The 15746-nt window shown below is 42.8% G+C and overlaps 1 protein-coding gene across 5 annotated transcripts in view; it reads left to right on the forward strand.

Annotated features, from left to right (window-relative positions):
• Positions 1-13828, forward strand: part of LOC145336236 (uncharacterized) — a 94478-nt gene extending 80650 nt beyond the window's left edge. For all 5 annotated transcript variants that reach the window (XM_080181739.1, XM_080181740.1, XM_080181737.1 and 2 more), the window contains one exon: positions 3786-13828. In XM_080181739.1, coding sequence (XP_080037865.1) covers positions 3786-5848 — 2063 coding nt within the window. In that variant the 3' untranslated portion in view covers positions 5849-13828. The remainder of the gene's footprint in view (positions 1-3785) is intronic.
• The last annotated feature ends 1918 nt before the right edge of the window (positions 13829-15746 follow it).

Consider the following 15746-nt stretch of genomic DNA (forward strand, 5'->3'; position numbering starts at 1 on the left):
CTGTTGGAGAGTCGGTACAGACTCAATGGGCTGAATGGCCTCCTTATGTGTTGTAGAGATTCTATAGCTAAGGTATTTTTCTTGTAAAGCTCAGTAATGTCTGATCTCCATATCTGATCCATCTTCTTCGGCAAGCATGAATTACAGCGGCCCACATTCAAATTTTGTTTGGAATTATCTCGGCAGCTGTATGCATACCTGGACAACACTCTGCTGTGTTTAGTGCTTGGCTGCTAAAACTCACATTTCTTTCAGTTGAGGAGTTTACTGAGATCTTCAGTTATGATGTCTTCATTGTCAACGATGTCCTCATTCATTGGAGATCAGTATTAATGCAGTGGCAGCATTATGGTTGCTTATCTTTATTTCTCTTGTTGCAGTAACATGACTTGCAGCAATATGAATACAAACACTCTCCCCTCTGACCTTGTCAATGAGATGCTAAAGGAGCCTATATTTAGTTTGAAGGTGAGCTCTCCTTCAGTAGATGGGGAGGATGAATCCTGGTTTCGTAATATAATACAACTTCATCGCCACACAGAGAATTGAACCTGCACAACTCCTCTTTCAAAACAGGGCAAATGTTTAGAGAGTTGTGTTTAACCATAGGATTCATCCCTCCCCAACCACCTCAAGCTTGTGACATTCAGTCAGTACTAGGAGCTGGACCTGAATTTTTATATACTCCTGTCCCCTCCAGTGACACCGACTCTCTCAATCCCTTATTCAGAATCATAGAATTGTTACGGAGCAGAGGAGGCCATTTCCCCATCGTGTCCACACTGGCTTTCCAAATGAGCATTAGTGCCATTATGCTGCCTTTTCCCCATACCCCTGCTCATTATTTCTAATCAATTAATCATCTAATACACTCTAAATGCCTCGATTGAAGTTGCCTCCAGCATATTCCCAAACATTGCATTCCAGATCCAAACCACTCGTCATGTGGGGAAAGATTTTCCTCACATCACATTTGCTCCTTTTGCAAATCACCTTCAATCTGTGCCCTCTTGGTTTTGATGCTTTTACAAGTGTCCTCCTGATCCATTCTATCCAGCCCCCCGTCATGATTTTGAACACTTCTATCAAATTTCCCTCAGCCTCCTTCTCTCCAAGGAGAACAATCCCAACCTCTCCCATCTATCCTTATAACTAAAGTTTCTCATCCCTGGAGCTATTCTTGTGAACCTATCCTTCTGCGCTCTCTCCAATGCCTTCATATCATTTCTATAGTGCATCTCCCAGAATTGTACATAACATTGCAGCTGAGGTCCAACCTGTGTCTTGAATAAGTTCCCATGATGTGGAGATGCTGGCGTTGGACTGGGTAGGCACAGTAAGAAGTCTCACAACACCAGGTTAAAGCCCAACAGATTCCTATGGAATTACGAGCTTTCGGAGCACTGCTCTTTCATCAGCTGTGGAGCAGAGTGGAGAGACCCCTACTCACCTGATGAAAGAGCAGTGCTCCTGATAGCTTGCGATTCCAAATAAACCTGTTGGACATTAACCTGGTGTTGTGAGACTTCTCATTGTACAGGTTCAACATAACCACCTTGCTCTTGTATACCCATATTAATGAATCCTAGGATACCGTATGCTTTATTAGCTGCTCTGTAAAATAAAGTTAAAGTAAAGCATATTTTCTAGTCACAGGTAAGCTTACATTAACACTGCAATTAAGTTACTGTGAAAATAATACCCTAGTAATAATAAATCCACACTCCTGTGCCTGTTTGGGTACACTGAGGGAGAATTTAGCACGGCCAATGCACCTAACCAGCACGTCTTCAGAGTGTGGGAGGAAACCAAAGCACTCGGAGGAAACTCATGCAGACACAGGGAGAACGTGTAGACTCCACGCAGACAGGGACCCGAGCCGAGAATCCAACCTGGGTTCCTGGCACCGTGAGGCAGCCGTGTTAACCACTGTGCAACTGTGCTGCCCTTCCTTAACAATTTTTGCAACAATTCTGTGATTCTGAGTAAGGGATTGAGAGAGTTGGTGTCATTGGAGGGGACAGGAATATTAAAAATTGAGATGCAGCTCCCAGTATTGACTGAATGTCACACGCTTGGGACGGTGGGGAGGGATGAATGGTACAATTAAACACAACTCTCTATACGTTTGCTCAGTTTTGAAAGAAAGAATTGTGGAAATTCAGTTCTCGCCTGTTCAGCCATCTCAATGATTGCTGCACCGAGGTCCCTCTGCTACCTGCAGCCCCTTAAGAATTTTACCCTTTATTTAATCGTCACTCCATTTTCTTCCTGCTAAAAATGCATACTCACGTCTGAATTTCTGATAACAGAAGGGAGATCCTCACTCACATTTGCCATAATGCAATCTTTAAATGGACCATGGTGTCTTTTTCCAAGCCTGCATCATAAACAATGAGCCTTATTGTCAACTACATTTATTATGGGATTGTGTCCAACCATTTGACAAAGTGCGAAACTATCCCAAGAGTTGGATGAAAGATTTTGGGTTGGTTCACTTTGCCTGCTCAAGGTGTGCAGTATTTTGTGGAAAGTACTGTTACTCAGGCGGAAGAGCACTTCAGGGCAGCTTTGGGAAGTGACACTGCAGCCTTTCACTGCTGCAATGCATCTGTTGGAACAGTTTGTTCAGGCAGCTTGCCCAATCACTAAGTATCATTGTGAGAGGTACAGAATAATGCGGAGGGAAGGTTACCCCAACAAATCAACAGAGACGAGAAGACAATCTAAATAATCCAGCTTTTAAATCAATAGTTAGGAACAAAATTATCTAAAATAATTTCACTAGACAGGGTGTCCAAAGATCTTGAATCTACTAATACTGAGTATAAATGTGAACATATTAATTATTCATTTTTTCATTCATTTGTGGGACATGAATGAATAAAAAATGGCTGGCCAGCATTTATGAAGGAGCGGCGCTCCAAAAGCTAGTGGCTTTTGCTATCAAATAAACCTGTTGGACTTTAACCTGGTGTTGTGAGACTTCTTACTGTGTTTACCCCAGTCCAATGCCGGCATCTCCACGTCACAGCATTTATTGCCCATCTCTATTGCCCTTGGAGGGCAGTTGAGAGTCAACCACATTGCTGTGGCTCTGGAGTCACTTGTAGGCCAGATCAGGCAAGGATGACAGATTTCCATGCACAGAATCCCTACAGTGCAGAAGAAGGCTGTTTGGCCCATCGAGTCTGTACCAACCACATCCTACCCAGGCCCTATTCCCATAACCCCACACATTTACTGCTAATTCCCCCTTCACTCAGGTCAAATTAGCATGGCCAATCCATCTAACCCGCCCATCTGTTGGAGGAAGCCTGAGCACCTGGAGGAAACCCATGCAAACACGGGGAGGAAGTGTAAACTCCACCTAGATAATTTTGTTCCACCGAGGCCGGAATTGAACCTGGGTCTCTGGTGCTGTGAGGCAGCAGTGCTAACCACTGTGCTGCCCAATCCTAAAGGACATTAGTGAACCAGATGGGTTTTTCCAACAATTGACAATGGTTTCATGGTCATCAGTAGATTCTTAATACCAGATTTTTTTTATTGAATTCAAATTCTACATTTGCCATGGTGGGATTCGAACCCGGGTACCCAGAACATTAGCTGAGTTTCTGGATTAATGGTTTAGTGATGATACCACTTTGTCATCACCTCTCTCACATGTGATTCTTTGCCAGTGTACGGTTAGCTTTGAAAGATGCTCTACTCTTGCTGTATGCCATGATTTGTAGGAAGGTCCAGAATGATATGACCAATATCCTCTTCCCATATCTTTTCAGGGAACAACGGACAAAGCCCAACAATGAAGATAGCATCCAATACTTCAATTGGTGTCAACGCTTCTTCTTTCAAAGAACAGGACATTCAACAAGGACCAGGAGGGAAAAATGTCATACCAGACAATGCCCAGAAACCAGACCAGCCGCCAGACACAAAGGCTGCCGTTGGCAATCTCTCCGATGAAATTAAATCTTATTCCCAACTGTGCGCCACATGGGATAGGGGATGTGTCTCCAATAAAACTTTAGCTCAGTGGAATGATTTGAAACGGACGTTGGGCTTTGTTTGGGAAATGCATGTGTATGGGGCGGGAATACTGTTTGTTATCCTCATGTTGCTATCTCTTATTAATTTGATAGGCTCTCCTATTTTGTACACTCCAGATGTTGGCTACCTCATGGCGGCTAACGGCCTACTATTTGCACTGGCCCTCTTGAGAGCTGTGTACTTGTTCTTTGATCCCTATGGCAGCAAGTCTAAGCTTCCTGCGGTCGGTAGCTTGGTGTTGTATAACGTTACGTTTCCCCTTCTCATCACCACCTTTGGCATTCTTATACTCCTTCTGTTGAAGACAGGTAAGCTGCAAATGCTCTCCTCAAAAATCCAGAGCCCGGCCTTATTGGCAGTGATTGCGGTCATCCATTTTGTTGTGCTGGTAAGTGGGGATCTCCTGTACTCCCTGCTGAATCCTGCTGTGAACATCGTCCTCCACATCTTCTCGGTTTCATGGGGGTCATTTCTAATCTTTGCATTTTTTCTCACCTATCGTAAACTCAAGAGTCGCTCTGAAGCCACAATTGGGCAAATCCAGAAACCTACCATCCGCAACGAAGAATCCCTGGATCTTCAGAATCAGGAGCGGGCCCTAAAGCGGCTTCTGATTTCCTCTCGCGTGATGGCGATCGGCGGTATCTTTGGGTTCCTTTGCTGTGCCCTCCAGATCTACGCCATCTTATGGATTTACGGAGTACTGGGAGAGAAGGGCCATTTCTACTGGTCTTGGTGGTTCCTCCAGTTTTGGTATCGAAGTTTTGAGATTGCAATATCGTTCGCCATGTGCTTTGTGACCTCCTATGCATTCTGTCAGCAGCAAGGCCGGCCTGATTACATCTGCTGGAGCAAGATCGTTCAATACATCCACCACTACCGGAAAAGGGAAGTTCCAGAGTACCCGAACAACTGCTACGATTGGTCTTCCGCAACCCAGGACAGGATAACCGGTAATGACATTTGCAAGAACCTGATACGGAACCAGCCAGAGTGCATGCCTCTTAAAACATTGAATGAAATGAACGAGCCTAAACCCAACAAAAGTTACTGCAACAACGATGGCTCCATGGTCTCCCTGGATCACCGGCCCAGAATACCGGTCCTGGGACCCAAATCGCACAACTTAATGATGGGTCGTTCCTTTACCAGCATCTGCATTGAGAAGGAATCCGTAATGTCCCTCAACGTCTTCGACTTGCGTCCGCCTTCACCCATCAATCTTAGCCGTAGTATTGACGAAGCTCTCTTCAGGGAGCACATTGTCAGAGACAGCTTGTTTCACACTTCTAGTCTTCGATGCCCCAGCGACTTATCCGTGGAGGACTCCTGCTCCTCTCTGAGAACACACAAAGCTCTCAATCAGGATAACGTCGCGATGCCATCGTCGGACTTCACGCGTCGGAACAGCGACCCAGACTTTTTGTACAGCGCTGCCAAATGCAGCTCGCTCAACAACGTCCAGAGGGACACGTCCAGATACTCCACCCAGGATCTCGAACGCACTCAGGCGTCCAGTAGGTTGCACAGGTCAGCCTCCAGCAGCTCCCTGGATAGCGCTTCGAAAACATCCTTTGGAATCCACTGGTACTCATGGACTCGTAACCCCTCCTCTGGAGAGAGTGTGCCCTCTGTTGACCCGGCGAGTGAGAGCCTTCTCCCACATAACAACAGTTTGGACAATTCTGAAGTAAAATTGAAGGCAGAAGACGCCGACATTGAGGCACAAAAAAGTTTTATAGAAATAAGAGTGATTGACGATGTCAGTCTTTCTAGTGATACCATTGAACTTTAATCTTCAGGCAGACATCGATTTCTTTAACAGTATTGGGGGAAAATACCAGGTTGAAGATAAAGGTATTTTGCATTATTTTTAATAAAAGGCTCATGCTTACTTTATCACTGATTGAAAGGAGAACTACAGGTCATGCAGAAAAAGGACCAGCAATACTTCATCTTCATTCTATGAGACTTGGTTAGTGTGATTCTGAGACTGAATGAGCCGGGATTCTCTGACTATGTTCACATCCCATCCTCGCTGCCAGCGGGAATGGAGAATTTGGCGCTCAACCAGAACACCGTTCATTGTAGCAGCACCGGAGAATCCCAGCCGTGGAGGTGTCCGGCAAATGTTTACTTCAGATGACCAAGCCTTTTATTTTGTGACTTATGAGTGTGTTGCCTTTCAAAGCGCACTGGCTGTCGCTGATTATTCATTTGAACATGAAACAAAAGTCACTTTTAAAGATAAGAGTTGCACCTGAAACAAATGCCAATCTTAAAATCCCCAACTGTGGTGGAGAGATTAACCAAAAATCTGCTAAAAGGAGGTGATTTTTGATAAGATTCATTCTTGTTGCAAAGGAAATACTGTTTATCTAGGTATAAAACAAAACCTGTCACACGTGCTTTTAGTATGAAGGAACATGTTATATGATTAAATAGCACTTTATTGGACCGTGTCAGAGAGACTAACATGCCACGTTTCCCGAGGACACCTCAGCACGGGTCCAGGAAAATATCAAGAGTTCATATTATTCACTATGATGTAGAGATCCTGCCTTTGGACTGGGGTGGGCATAGCAAGAAGTCTCACAACACCAGGTTAAAGTCCAACACGTTTATTTGGAATCACAAGCTTTCGCAGCACTGCGCCTTCAGTCACCTGAAGAAGGAGCAATGCTCCAAAAGCTCGTGATACCTAATAAACCTGTTGGACTTTATCCTGGTGTTGTGAGACTTCATATTATTCACCATCAGTCACTTAAATCTTGTATACCTTTGTTTATGGAGCATGGCATTGACCCCATCCAAAGAGCAAATGGTTGCCTCAGAAAGTCACCTCTGTGATAAAATCGAATCATAGAATGATGCAACACAGGAGGGTGCTATTTGGGACATCTTCTCTGTGCCAGATGGGGACACAGGCACGAGAGAGGCAAAAAGAACAAAAGAAAGACTTGTACTTGTAGAGTGTCTTTTACAGCCTTAGAATGTCTGAAAGACCCGCGTAGACAATGAAGTAGTTCTGAAATGTTGTAATGTAGGAAAGGTGGGCAGAGGGAGAGAAATAGAGGCAGAGAGAGAGGGAGAAGGAGAGAGAAAAACAGACATAGAGGCAGAGGGAAAGAAATAAATTCTACCCGTCATAGAAAGAGAGAGGGAGAAAGAGAGAGAAACAGATGTAGAGGCAGAGGGAACGAGACCCATTCTACTTATTATACAGAACTGCAACAAGTGTCCTCTGCACTATGGACCTCTCCTGGTCTGAGGAATCTGAGTTGGAGGGAAACAGTTACAGAATTTTGCTTCTCAGTTAATCAAGCTTATTATTTGATGGGTTTGCCAGCTGTTATGAGTTTTGCAATACAGTGTTTATTCAGTTCTCTTGTTTGTAACAATGATTGAAACCACGAGGCCTGTTTTCACAGATAAATTTTGAGATGGAAGAGCTTGGAAATGCTAATTTTTACTCAATTCAGAGAATCCTTTTGCTTCCCCCTCCCACCCATCAATCGTCATTTTTGAACATTATGTTGATGTGTGATGACTCGATGCTGTAAATAGTCTCTCCCTCGCTACCGGCCTCTCAGCCATTAATAGTGAAACAGTTTTTTAACCCATTGCTCTTTGATGAACTCTGGATTAGCTTATTTACATCCACATTTTACAAGATGATTTTTTTATTAACTGAGAGCCTTTTGCCCAAGTTGTAATGTGTAAAAGAGTGAGAAAGAGCAAAAGGGGAGAAAGCAGATTGGAAATTTACTCGAGGAGAAGAATGTCCCAGCATAAACCTAACAGAAGCAATTCAATATCAACATAGCTGCTCTTGTTATTGGTCAAATGTTTTCCAGTGGGTCTGTATCAGATCATGTGGTTTCAAATGAGATTGAGTGTGTCTTAATGGATTCTATTCACACTTATTGAAGCTTGCAACTTAGTAATTCACTTGGGTTCATTATTAAATGAAGAAGGATACAATTCTAAAGGGGACAAAAGGACAGGGTGTCTATGTGTACAAATCATTGAAGGTTGAAGGATTTGCTAATTAGACATATGGAATTCTCTGCTTTATAAATAGAGGCATTTATTTAACATTGAAGTTAAAGTAAACCTTTGGAAAATACTGGTTGGTCCACAACTGAAATATGGGCCGGGATTTTACAACCTAGCTACGGGTGAGGCTCGTAAAATCCTGCCCGAGGCCAACTGAGAATCGGACTGGGTGTGCCAGTAAAATTCCAGCTATGGTGTCTAATTTTGGGTTCTCCACTTATGTGAAGGCCTTAGAGAAGCTGCAGATAAGGTTTATGAGAATGATTCCAGAGACGAGGGGTTCCAGAGATGAGGGATTCCAGTTCTGTGAACCGTTTGGAGAACCTGGGACTGTTCTCCATACAGAAGAGAAGGTTGAGAGCAGATTTGATAGTGTGGTGTTCAGTGTAGGTGAATTTGGGACAGAGTAGAAGGAGGGAAACTGTGACCCACTGGTGGGAGGGTTGAGAACCACCGATTTAAGGTGAATGGCCAAAAGAATGAAAGGTGAGTCGCTGAAAGACTGTTTCTCACACGGCGGGTGGTCAGGATTGGGAATGTTTGAGGTTGTGGTCGAAGCAGATTTTAATTTCAAAAGGGAATTGGATTATCACCTGAAGAGAAAAGATTTGAACGGGCACAGGACATGGAGAGGGATTAGCTGAGTTGGTTTTACAGAGAGGGGGCACACAATGACCCTCATTCTGCACTGTAATTGTTCAAACGATCCCATGAAAAGGTGGTAAAGAAAATGGTGAGAAAGCCAGTACAGTCACACGGCTGGATTGTGGCATAGGAGATGTTAGAAAGAGAGGGGTTTTTTTTATCTCTCTTTGGCATGCTCAGCATCAAGAAGGTTTTCTGCTAAAGCTTTTTCCAGCCCCCAATGGGCAAAATTTTACCATGATGTGGGTATGCCGGCGTTGGACTGGCGTAAACACAGTAAAAAGTCTGACAACACCAGGTTTTAGTCCAACCGATTTATTTGATAGTAAAGTCTGTGCTTTATATGCTCTGTCTGAGGCCAGAACTCTCCATTCACCTGACGAAGGGACTAACCCCGAAAGCTTGTGAGTTTACTATCAAATAAATCGGTTGGTCTAAAACCTGGTGTTGACAGACTTTTTACAAAATTTTACCGGCATGTCTGCTCAAGATTTGTACAATCCTGCCCAAGTCCAACAGAGAATGCCATTCTCCGAACCTTGCCCTCCCTGGAATTGGGCCGGGCATGCGAGTAAAATTTTGGCCTATGTCCTGGCGTTTATGCTGTTGATGGTCTTAATTAGGTCAAAGCAGAAGAAACACCGCTTTCTACGCTCGCTGTCAGTCATTCCCTACAACAAATAAACTGCTGAGTTTCAGGACCAAGTTTCACCCATTCCCCTTAAAACATTGCTGCGTCATTTGGGCGTTAATGTATATATAGTTGCACTGTGTCTGGAAAATAAAATGACATTATATTGTTGAGTTGCCAGAGAATGCATGAACACATTACCTCTGGATTTGACGTGGTAATTAATCAGAGAAGTTGAGAGAGAAATGCACTGCTCAACAGGTTCATGTACTGAAGATTGAAGGCTTCTCTGCGGCTACACTCAAAATTGAACTTGGGCATAAGATTAAAAGTAACAGTCAATAACAGGGTAAAACTTTTCCAACAAGAAATGACTTGATTTCAAATTTATTTTTTAAAAATCGAAACTGTTTGCGAGAAACACAATCAGTATGAGGTGGTACAGGAGGAATGAGGTTGGGGTCCATTATTGAACTGGGGAGAGAAGCCAAGAGAACTGAGGAACATCTCAGATCTGGAGGATTTTCACAATCTCCTGATGTAAGAGCAAAGTGGACGCTGCTAATTGAGGTTTAAGCAGCACTGTATTTAAACAAATGTATCTCCATTTTTTTCACCTACCATTATTTGTATAATAATTCTGTATTTTTAGGAGCAGTTTTTTTCTTCTGTATGTTTATCCTGTCCGTGAACACTTCTGATTTTGATGACATTGCGAATCCCTCTAAAGCAAACGGTATGGTAGCACAGTGGTTAGCACTGCTGCTTCACAGCTCCAGGGTCCTGGGTTCGATTCCCGGCTCGGGTCACTGTCTGTGTGGAGTTTGCACATTCTCCTCATGTCTGCATGGTTTCCTCCCACAATCCAAAGATGTGCAGGTTAAGTTGATTGGATATGCTAAAATTGTCCCTTAGTGTCCTGAGATGCGTAGGTTAGAGGGATTAGTGGGTGGATATGTGGGTAGGGTTTGGGTGGAATTGTGGTCTGTGCAGACTTGATGGGCTGAATGGTCTCTTTCTGCACTGTAGGGTTTCTATGATTTCAAACATTATCCACAATTCAGAGTTAGAAATACCCAGTCAGACAGGATATCACTGACTATGAACCCGCACTGACTGCCTCTGCACATGTACTGATGGCGCTTCCACACCCCGCACCCCCCCAGGTTTTAGTGTCAATAGACGCAACAATGATCATTTCTAGTTACAGTATTTCCAAATCGCAATATTTGCAGCGACAGCCTTAAAACAAATGCATTTGCTCGCCACTGAATTATAATGTTACACTGGTTGATCTACCAGTGTCAATGTAATGGGTGGGTTATTAGTGTAATAACTTATTTTCTAAGGATTCCCTGGGACAGAGATAATGCATCGTTATATACACTTGTTTGCATTCATTTTTAACTAACACCATCGCTGCACAAGTTCGAACAAAGAACAGTACAGGAACAGGCCCTTCGCTCACCAAGCCTGCACCGACACATAATGCCTTTCCAAACTATAGACCTCTTGCATCTATGCAGTCCATATCCCTCTATTCCCTGCCTAATCATGTATCTGTAAAGATGCCTCTTAAGTGTGGTTATTATTTCTGCTTCTACCATCTCCTCTGGCAGGACATTCCAGGCACTTTCCACCCTTTTGTAAAATACTTGCCTCTCATATCTGCTTTAAACTTTCCCCCTTTTACCTTAAACCTATATCTCCTAGTAATTGATATTTTTACCCTGGGAGTTAACAGCCAGGAACAGATCCTATTCTGCACTGCCACAGTAAATATGCACCAATTTTCTTGCCAAGATTAGCAATTTGAATGGGGAATGTGTAATGGGATCAGCAGCAGAAATTTTTGGTAGCTTGTTGCATTTGTGCAGATGAAGTGTCATTGCGTGCATATTATTCAGGGAGAGGAGAAAATGTATGTATAGGGGAGGGTGCATGTGCATGTGCAATTGTCAGTGGAATATATATAAGTTTGTAAAGAATGAAGACAGAAAGGGCTTGAAACACTCGGAGCACATTTGTGAAGAATGCGACAGTTATTTTTTCATCATATTTTCAGCAGCTGCAACATTTGCTTTTAAATTAATAGTGAGATGGATGTATGTGTGTACAAGTTGACAGGGACAGGGTATGTTTGGGGGCATGACTGTGTGGGGTGGTGTTTAGATAGGAGGCATATAAAAAAGGATGAGAAGAATGTGTATTGGCTTCCATATTTGGGATATGTTCATGCATGCAAGCAAAGGGAAGAGTAATACCTTTCAGTATCTTCTTGAAACTACAGGGTATCTTTGACGGCACGGTGGCACAGTGGTTAGCATTGCTGTCTCACAGTGCTAGAGAAAAGAGCTGACGTTTTGAGTCCAGATAAAAGCTTTGACCTTGGCCTGGCCTGATACTGGAGATGAGGGGGTTGGACTATGAAGAGAGACTAAATAGACTGGGTCTGTACTCGTTGGAGTTTAGAAGGCTGAGGGGAGATCTTATAGAGACGTATAATAAAGGGGATGGATAGGGTAGAGGTAGAGAGATTCTTCCCGCTTAGAAAGGATAGCACGACTAGAGGGCACAGCCTAAAGATAAGGAGGGGGGCAGTTTAGATCAGAGTTGAGGAGGAACTTCTTCACTCAAAGGGTGGTGAATCTCTGGAATTCTCTGCCCATTGAAGTGGTGGAGGCTACCTCGCTAAATATATTTAAGTCACGGGTAGATAGGTTTCTGATAGGCAGGGGAATTAAGGGTTATGGGGAGAAAGCAGGAAAGTGGAACTGATCCACTTCAGATCAGCCATGATCTTATCAAATGGCGGGGCAGGCTTGAAGGGCTAGATGGCCTACTCCTGCTCCTATTTCTTATGTTGACAAAGGGTCATCTGGACTCGAAATGTCAACTCTTTTCTCTCCTTACAAATACTGCTGAGATTTTCCAGCATTTTCTCTTTTGCTTACTAAATTGATCCTTTGATCCAAAGGTGTGTGGTTTAGGGGGATTAGCCATGGTAAATGAGCAGGATTACGGGGATAGGGTGGGGGAGTGGGCCTGGGTAAGACGCTATTTTGGAGAGTCAGTGCAGACTCAATGGGCCAAATGGTCTCCTGTACTGAAGGATTTCTATGACCAGGCGGGCTGAGTAACTCCTGGAACCCAAACAATATGATGTGATATTCAAATATTGTGAGATTTAAACATGCACCTTACAAGCCCTTTGCTTTAGATTGGTGAGTGCTATTACTTGCAAACATTTTTCTCTCAGCGTATTCTCATGGGCCTCTTCACAATTGATTTACTGAAGGCCGTTAAGGCCAAATATTCTATCCTGATACATATTCCAGTCTCTTGATGGTTAATCTGGCAAGCATTTGCTAAAAATACTGGGGTCCATTTAGTCACTCATTAAGGATAGATTAGAAAAATATTTTAAAGACAGGAATCATGTGATTGCCTGATAGCATAACTCTATTTTACTAAGGATAGTTTTAATAAAAGGCCTGTCCATTTCCTGCCCTATATGAACTGAAAGGAAGACATATCTTATATTTTAATTCTACGCATTGCAGTACTTTGGCCAAAGTGACCAAGTTGGCCTTAATATTTTTTAACCTCTTACACGCCAGTATAACCAAGGTTCATGGCTTCTAATTAAATAAAAAATATTACAGGTGAATTAATGAGACAGTATCTTTGTATGCTTTTTCTTTATCTTTAAGCTATGTGCCCTATAGATTTGACCACAAGACGTGACCAGTGTCTTGGTACGGTGGCACAGTGGTTAGCACTGTTGCCTCACAGCACCAGGGACCCAACTTCGATTCCCAACTCAGGTCACTGTCTGTGCGGAGTCTGCACGTTCTCCCTTTGTCTGCGTGGGTTTCCTCTGGGTGCTCTGTGTGAAAGACGTGCTAATTTGGTGAATTGGCTGTGCTAAATTCTCCCTCAGTGTACCCAAACAGATGCTGGAGTGTGGCGACTAGGGGATTTTTACAGTAACTTCATTGCAGTATTAATGTAAGCCTACTTGTAACACTAATAAATAAACGAAACTAAATCGTTTAATACTAAGCCAACTACCACAAATGGCTGTCAGGTCTGTTGCTCATTGACAGACTGTAAATGGTCTCCACTCTGAGACTGACGGGCACACTAGGCATGGCTGCCAGTCTGCAATTGCAGTGTTTAAAGCACATTTTGAGATTTGTGTAGTGTACACGGCTGGCGAAGCTCTAACAAAGAGGGACAATTGACCCGGAAAAGTTTGAAGTGCTGAGATGGATCAGCACAAATGATGTATAGTAAAATGCATTGCTGATGGTATATCTGTATGATACACTTTGTACAGCCAAAGCATAGCAGTAATTGTTTAAATCCCCTTGTAATTTTATTCTACATGTTGCTTTTGATGTTATTTTATAGCAAATTTATACTTTTAATTTTTTTTACGTTTTGTTCGTATAATAAATCAAATGTTCGTTTTTGCTTGTTCTGTGGTCTCCTTCTTCTCACTAAATGGTGCAGGTTTTGATCCGTGGAAATAGAATGGAAGCTATCATGCACTGAAAGATGAGGTGGGCACAAGCCAATTCCACCTCCTTACATTTTAGACAATACATAAATAGAATCACTATCTGTGAAGGAATGTAACAATGTACCTCCAGTTAGTACTTAGACTAACCTCGATACAAAAATTTAATTAGATAAGTATCTCCATGTGATTGCAGGATTGGTAAAACCACAAAAAAAGTAAATGGCGTTCTGAGTTTTACAATTGGATGTGATATAAAGGTCTCCATACTGGACTAAAACTCAGAATTTGTGGGTTAGAATTCCACTGCGGCAAGTTGTCAAACTGAATTCAATAATTCTCAGAAAAAAGGCACCATAAAAGCTATCAGGTTGTCACGGAAACATCGTTACTTCCTCTTCTGAATAGCCAGCTTATATTAGCTATCCTCCAATCTGTAGGAACAAGCTGAGAGCCCAAAAGATTTTGGAAAATAACCACCAATGGATTTACTATTTCCAGGGCCACTTCTTTAAGTACTCTGGGATGAAGATTATCAGGATCTGGAGATTTAACCACCTTCAATCCAATCAATTTCCCCCAAACCATTCCTCTACTAATGCTGATTTCCTTCAGCTCTTCACTAAAACATGTTTCTCTCAGCACTTCTGGTGCATTATTCATGTCTTCCTTTGTGAAGACTGAAGCAAAGTTCAAATTTAATTCCTCAGACATTTCTTTATTCCCCATTATGAATTCTCCCATTTCTGACTGTAAGGGGCCTACATTCTTGTCTGTAAAGGTTGCAGAAGGAACTGGAAGAGCTAACACAACAAATATCTATCAACTTCAGCTTAGAAACTTCAATTAATCCAATGTCTGTTTTTGGGAGCGAGTTAGCCTTGTCTGAGGAAATGCTTACAGGTTTCATTGCTGAATGGCCTTAGTTTAAGATTATGACCCTTTCTTTTAGATTTCTCCAACAGAGTAAATACATTTTTTAAAAATGTTTTAAACACCTTGATTAGATCGCTATTCACGTTTCTAGGCTTAAGCAATACAAGCCAGGTTTATACAACTTTTCCTAGTAGCTAAATCTCCTGAATCATTTTAGTGAATTTGCGCTGCACTTCCTCCAATACCTGGAACTCAGGCCTGAACACGGTGTGGTGCAGTGACAACACTGCTGTCTCACAGCGCCAGGGACCCGGGTTCAATTCCTGCCTTGGGATAACAGTCTGTGTGGTGTTTGCACATTCTCCCCAGGTCTGCATGGATTTCCTCCAGGCATCCTGGTTTCCTCCCAAAGTAAGAAGTCTGACAACACCAGGTTTAAGTCCAACCAATCTATCTGATAGTAAACTCAAGTTTAGTACCAAATAGATTGGTTGGACTTAAACCTGGTGTTGCCAGACTTCTTACTGTGTTTATCCCAGTCCAACGCCGGCATTACCATATCATTCCTCCCACAGTCCAAAGATATGCTGGTTAAGTTGGTTGGCCATGCTAAATTCCCCTTAATGTCAGGGGACTAGCTACGGTAGACACCTTACAGGGTTATGGGGATAGGGCCTGGATGGGATTGTGGTCACTGCAGACTCAATGGACCGAGTGGCCTCTTTCTGCACTGTGTGATTCTATGAACACTAGTCTCCAGATGGAATCTATACAACTGAAGCATAATTGTCTACCTTGTTGTATTCCTGCATCCTTGAATTTTCAATCTGGAACATTGCCTAATAGAAAATTGAGCTACAATTCTTGAAGCTGAGACCAAAGGGGGAGAAGTTAGGGTGGGAAAGGGATGGGCAAGTAAGGTGATGAGTAACAGGGAAACCTGGACTTGAAAATAAA

The sequence above is a fragment of the Carcharhinus amblyrhynchos genome, chromosome 3, assembly GCF_965287045.1.
Source record: "Carcharhinus amblyrhynchos chromosome 3, sCarAmb.v2.hapA, whole genome shotgun sequence".
Taxonomy (NCBI): Eukaryota; Metazoa; Chordata; class Chondrichthyes; order Carcharhiniformes; family Carcharhinidae; genus Carcharhinus; species Carcharhinus amblyrhynchos.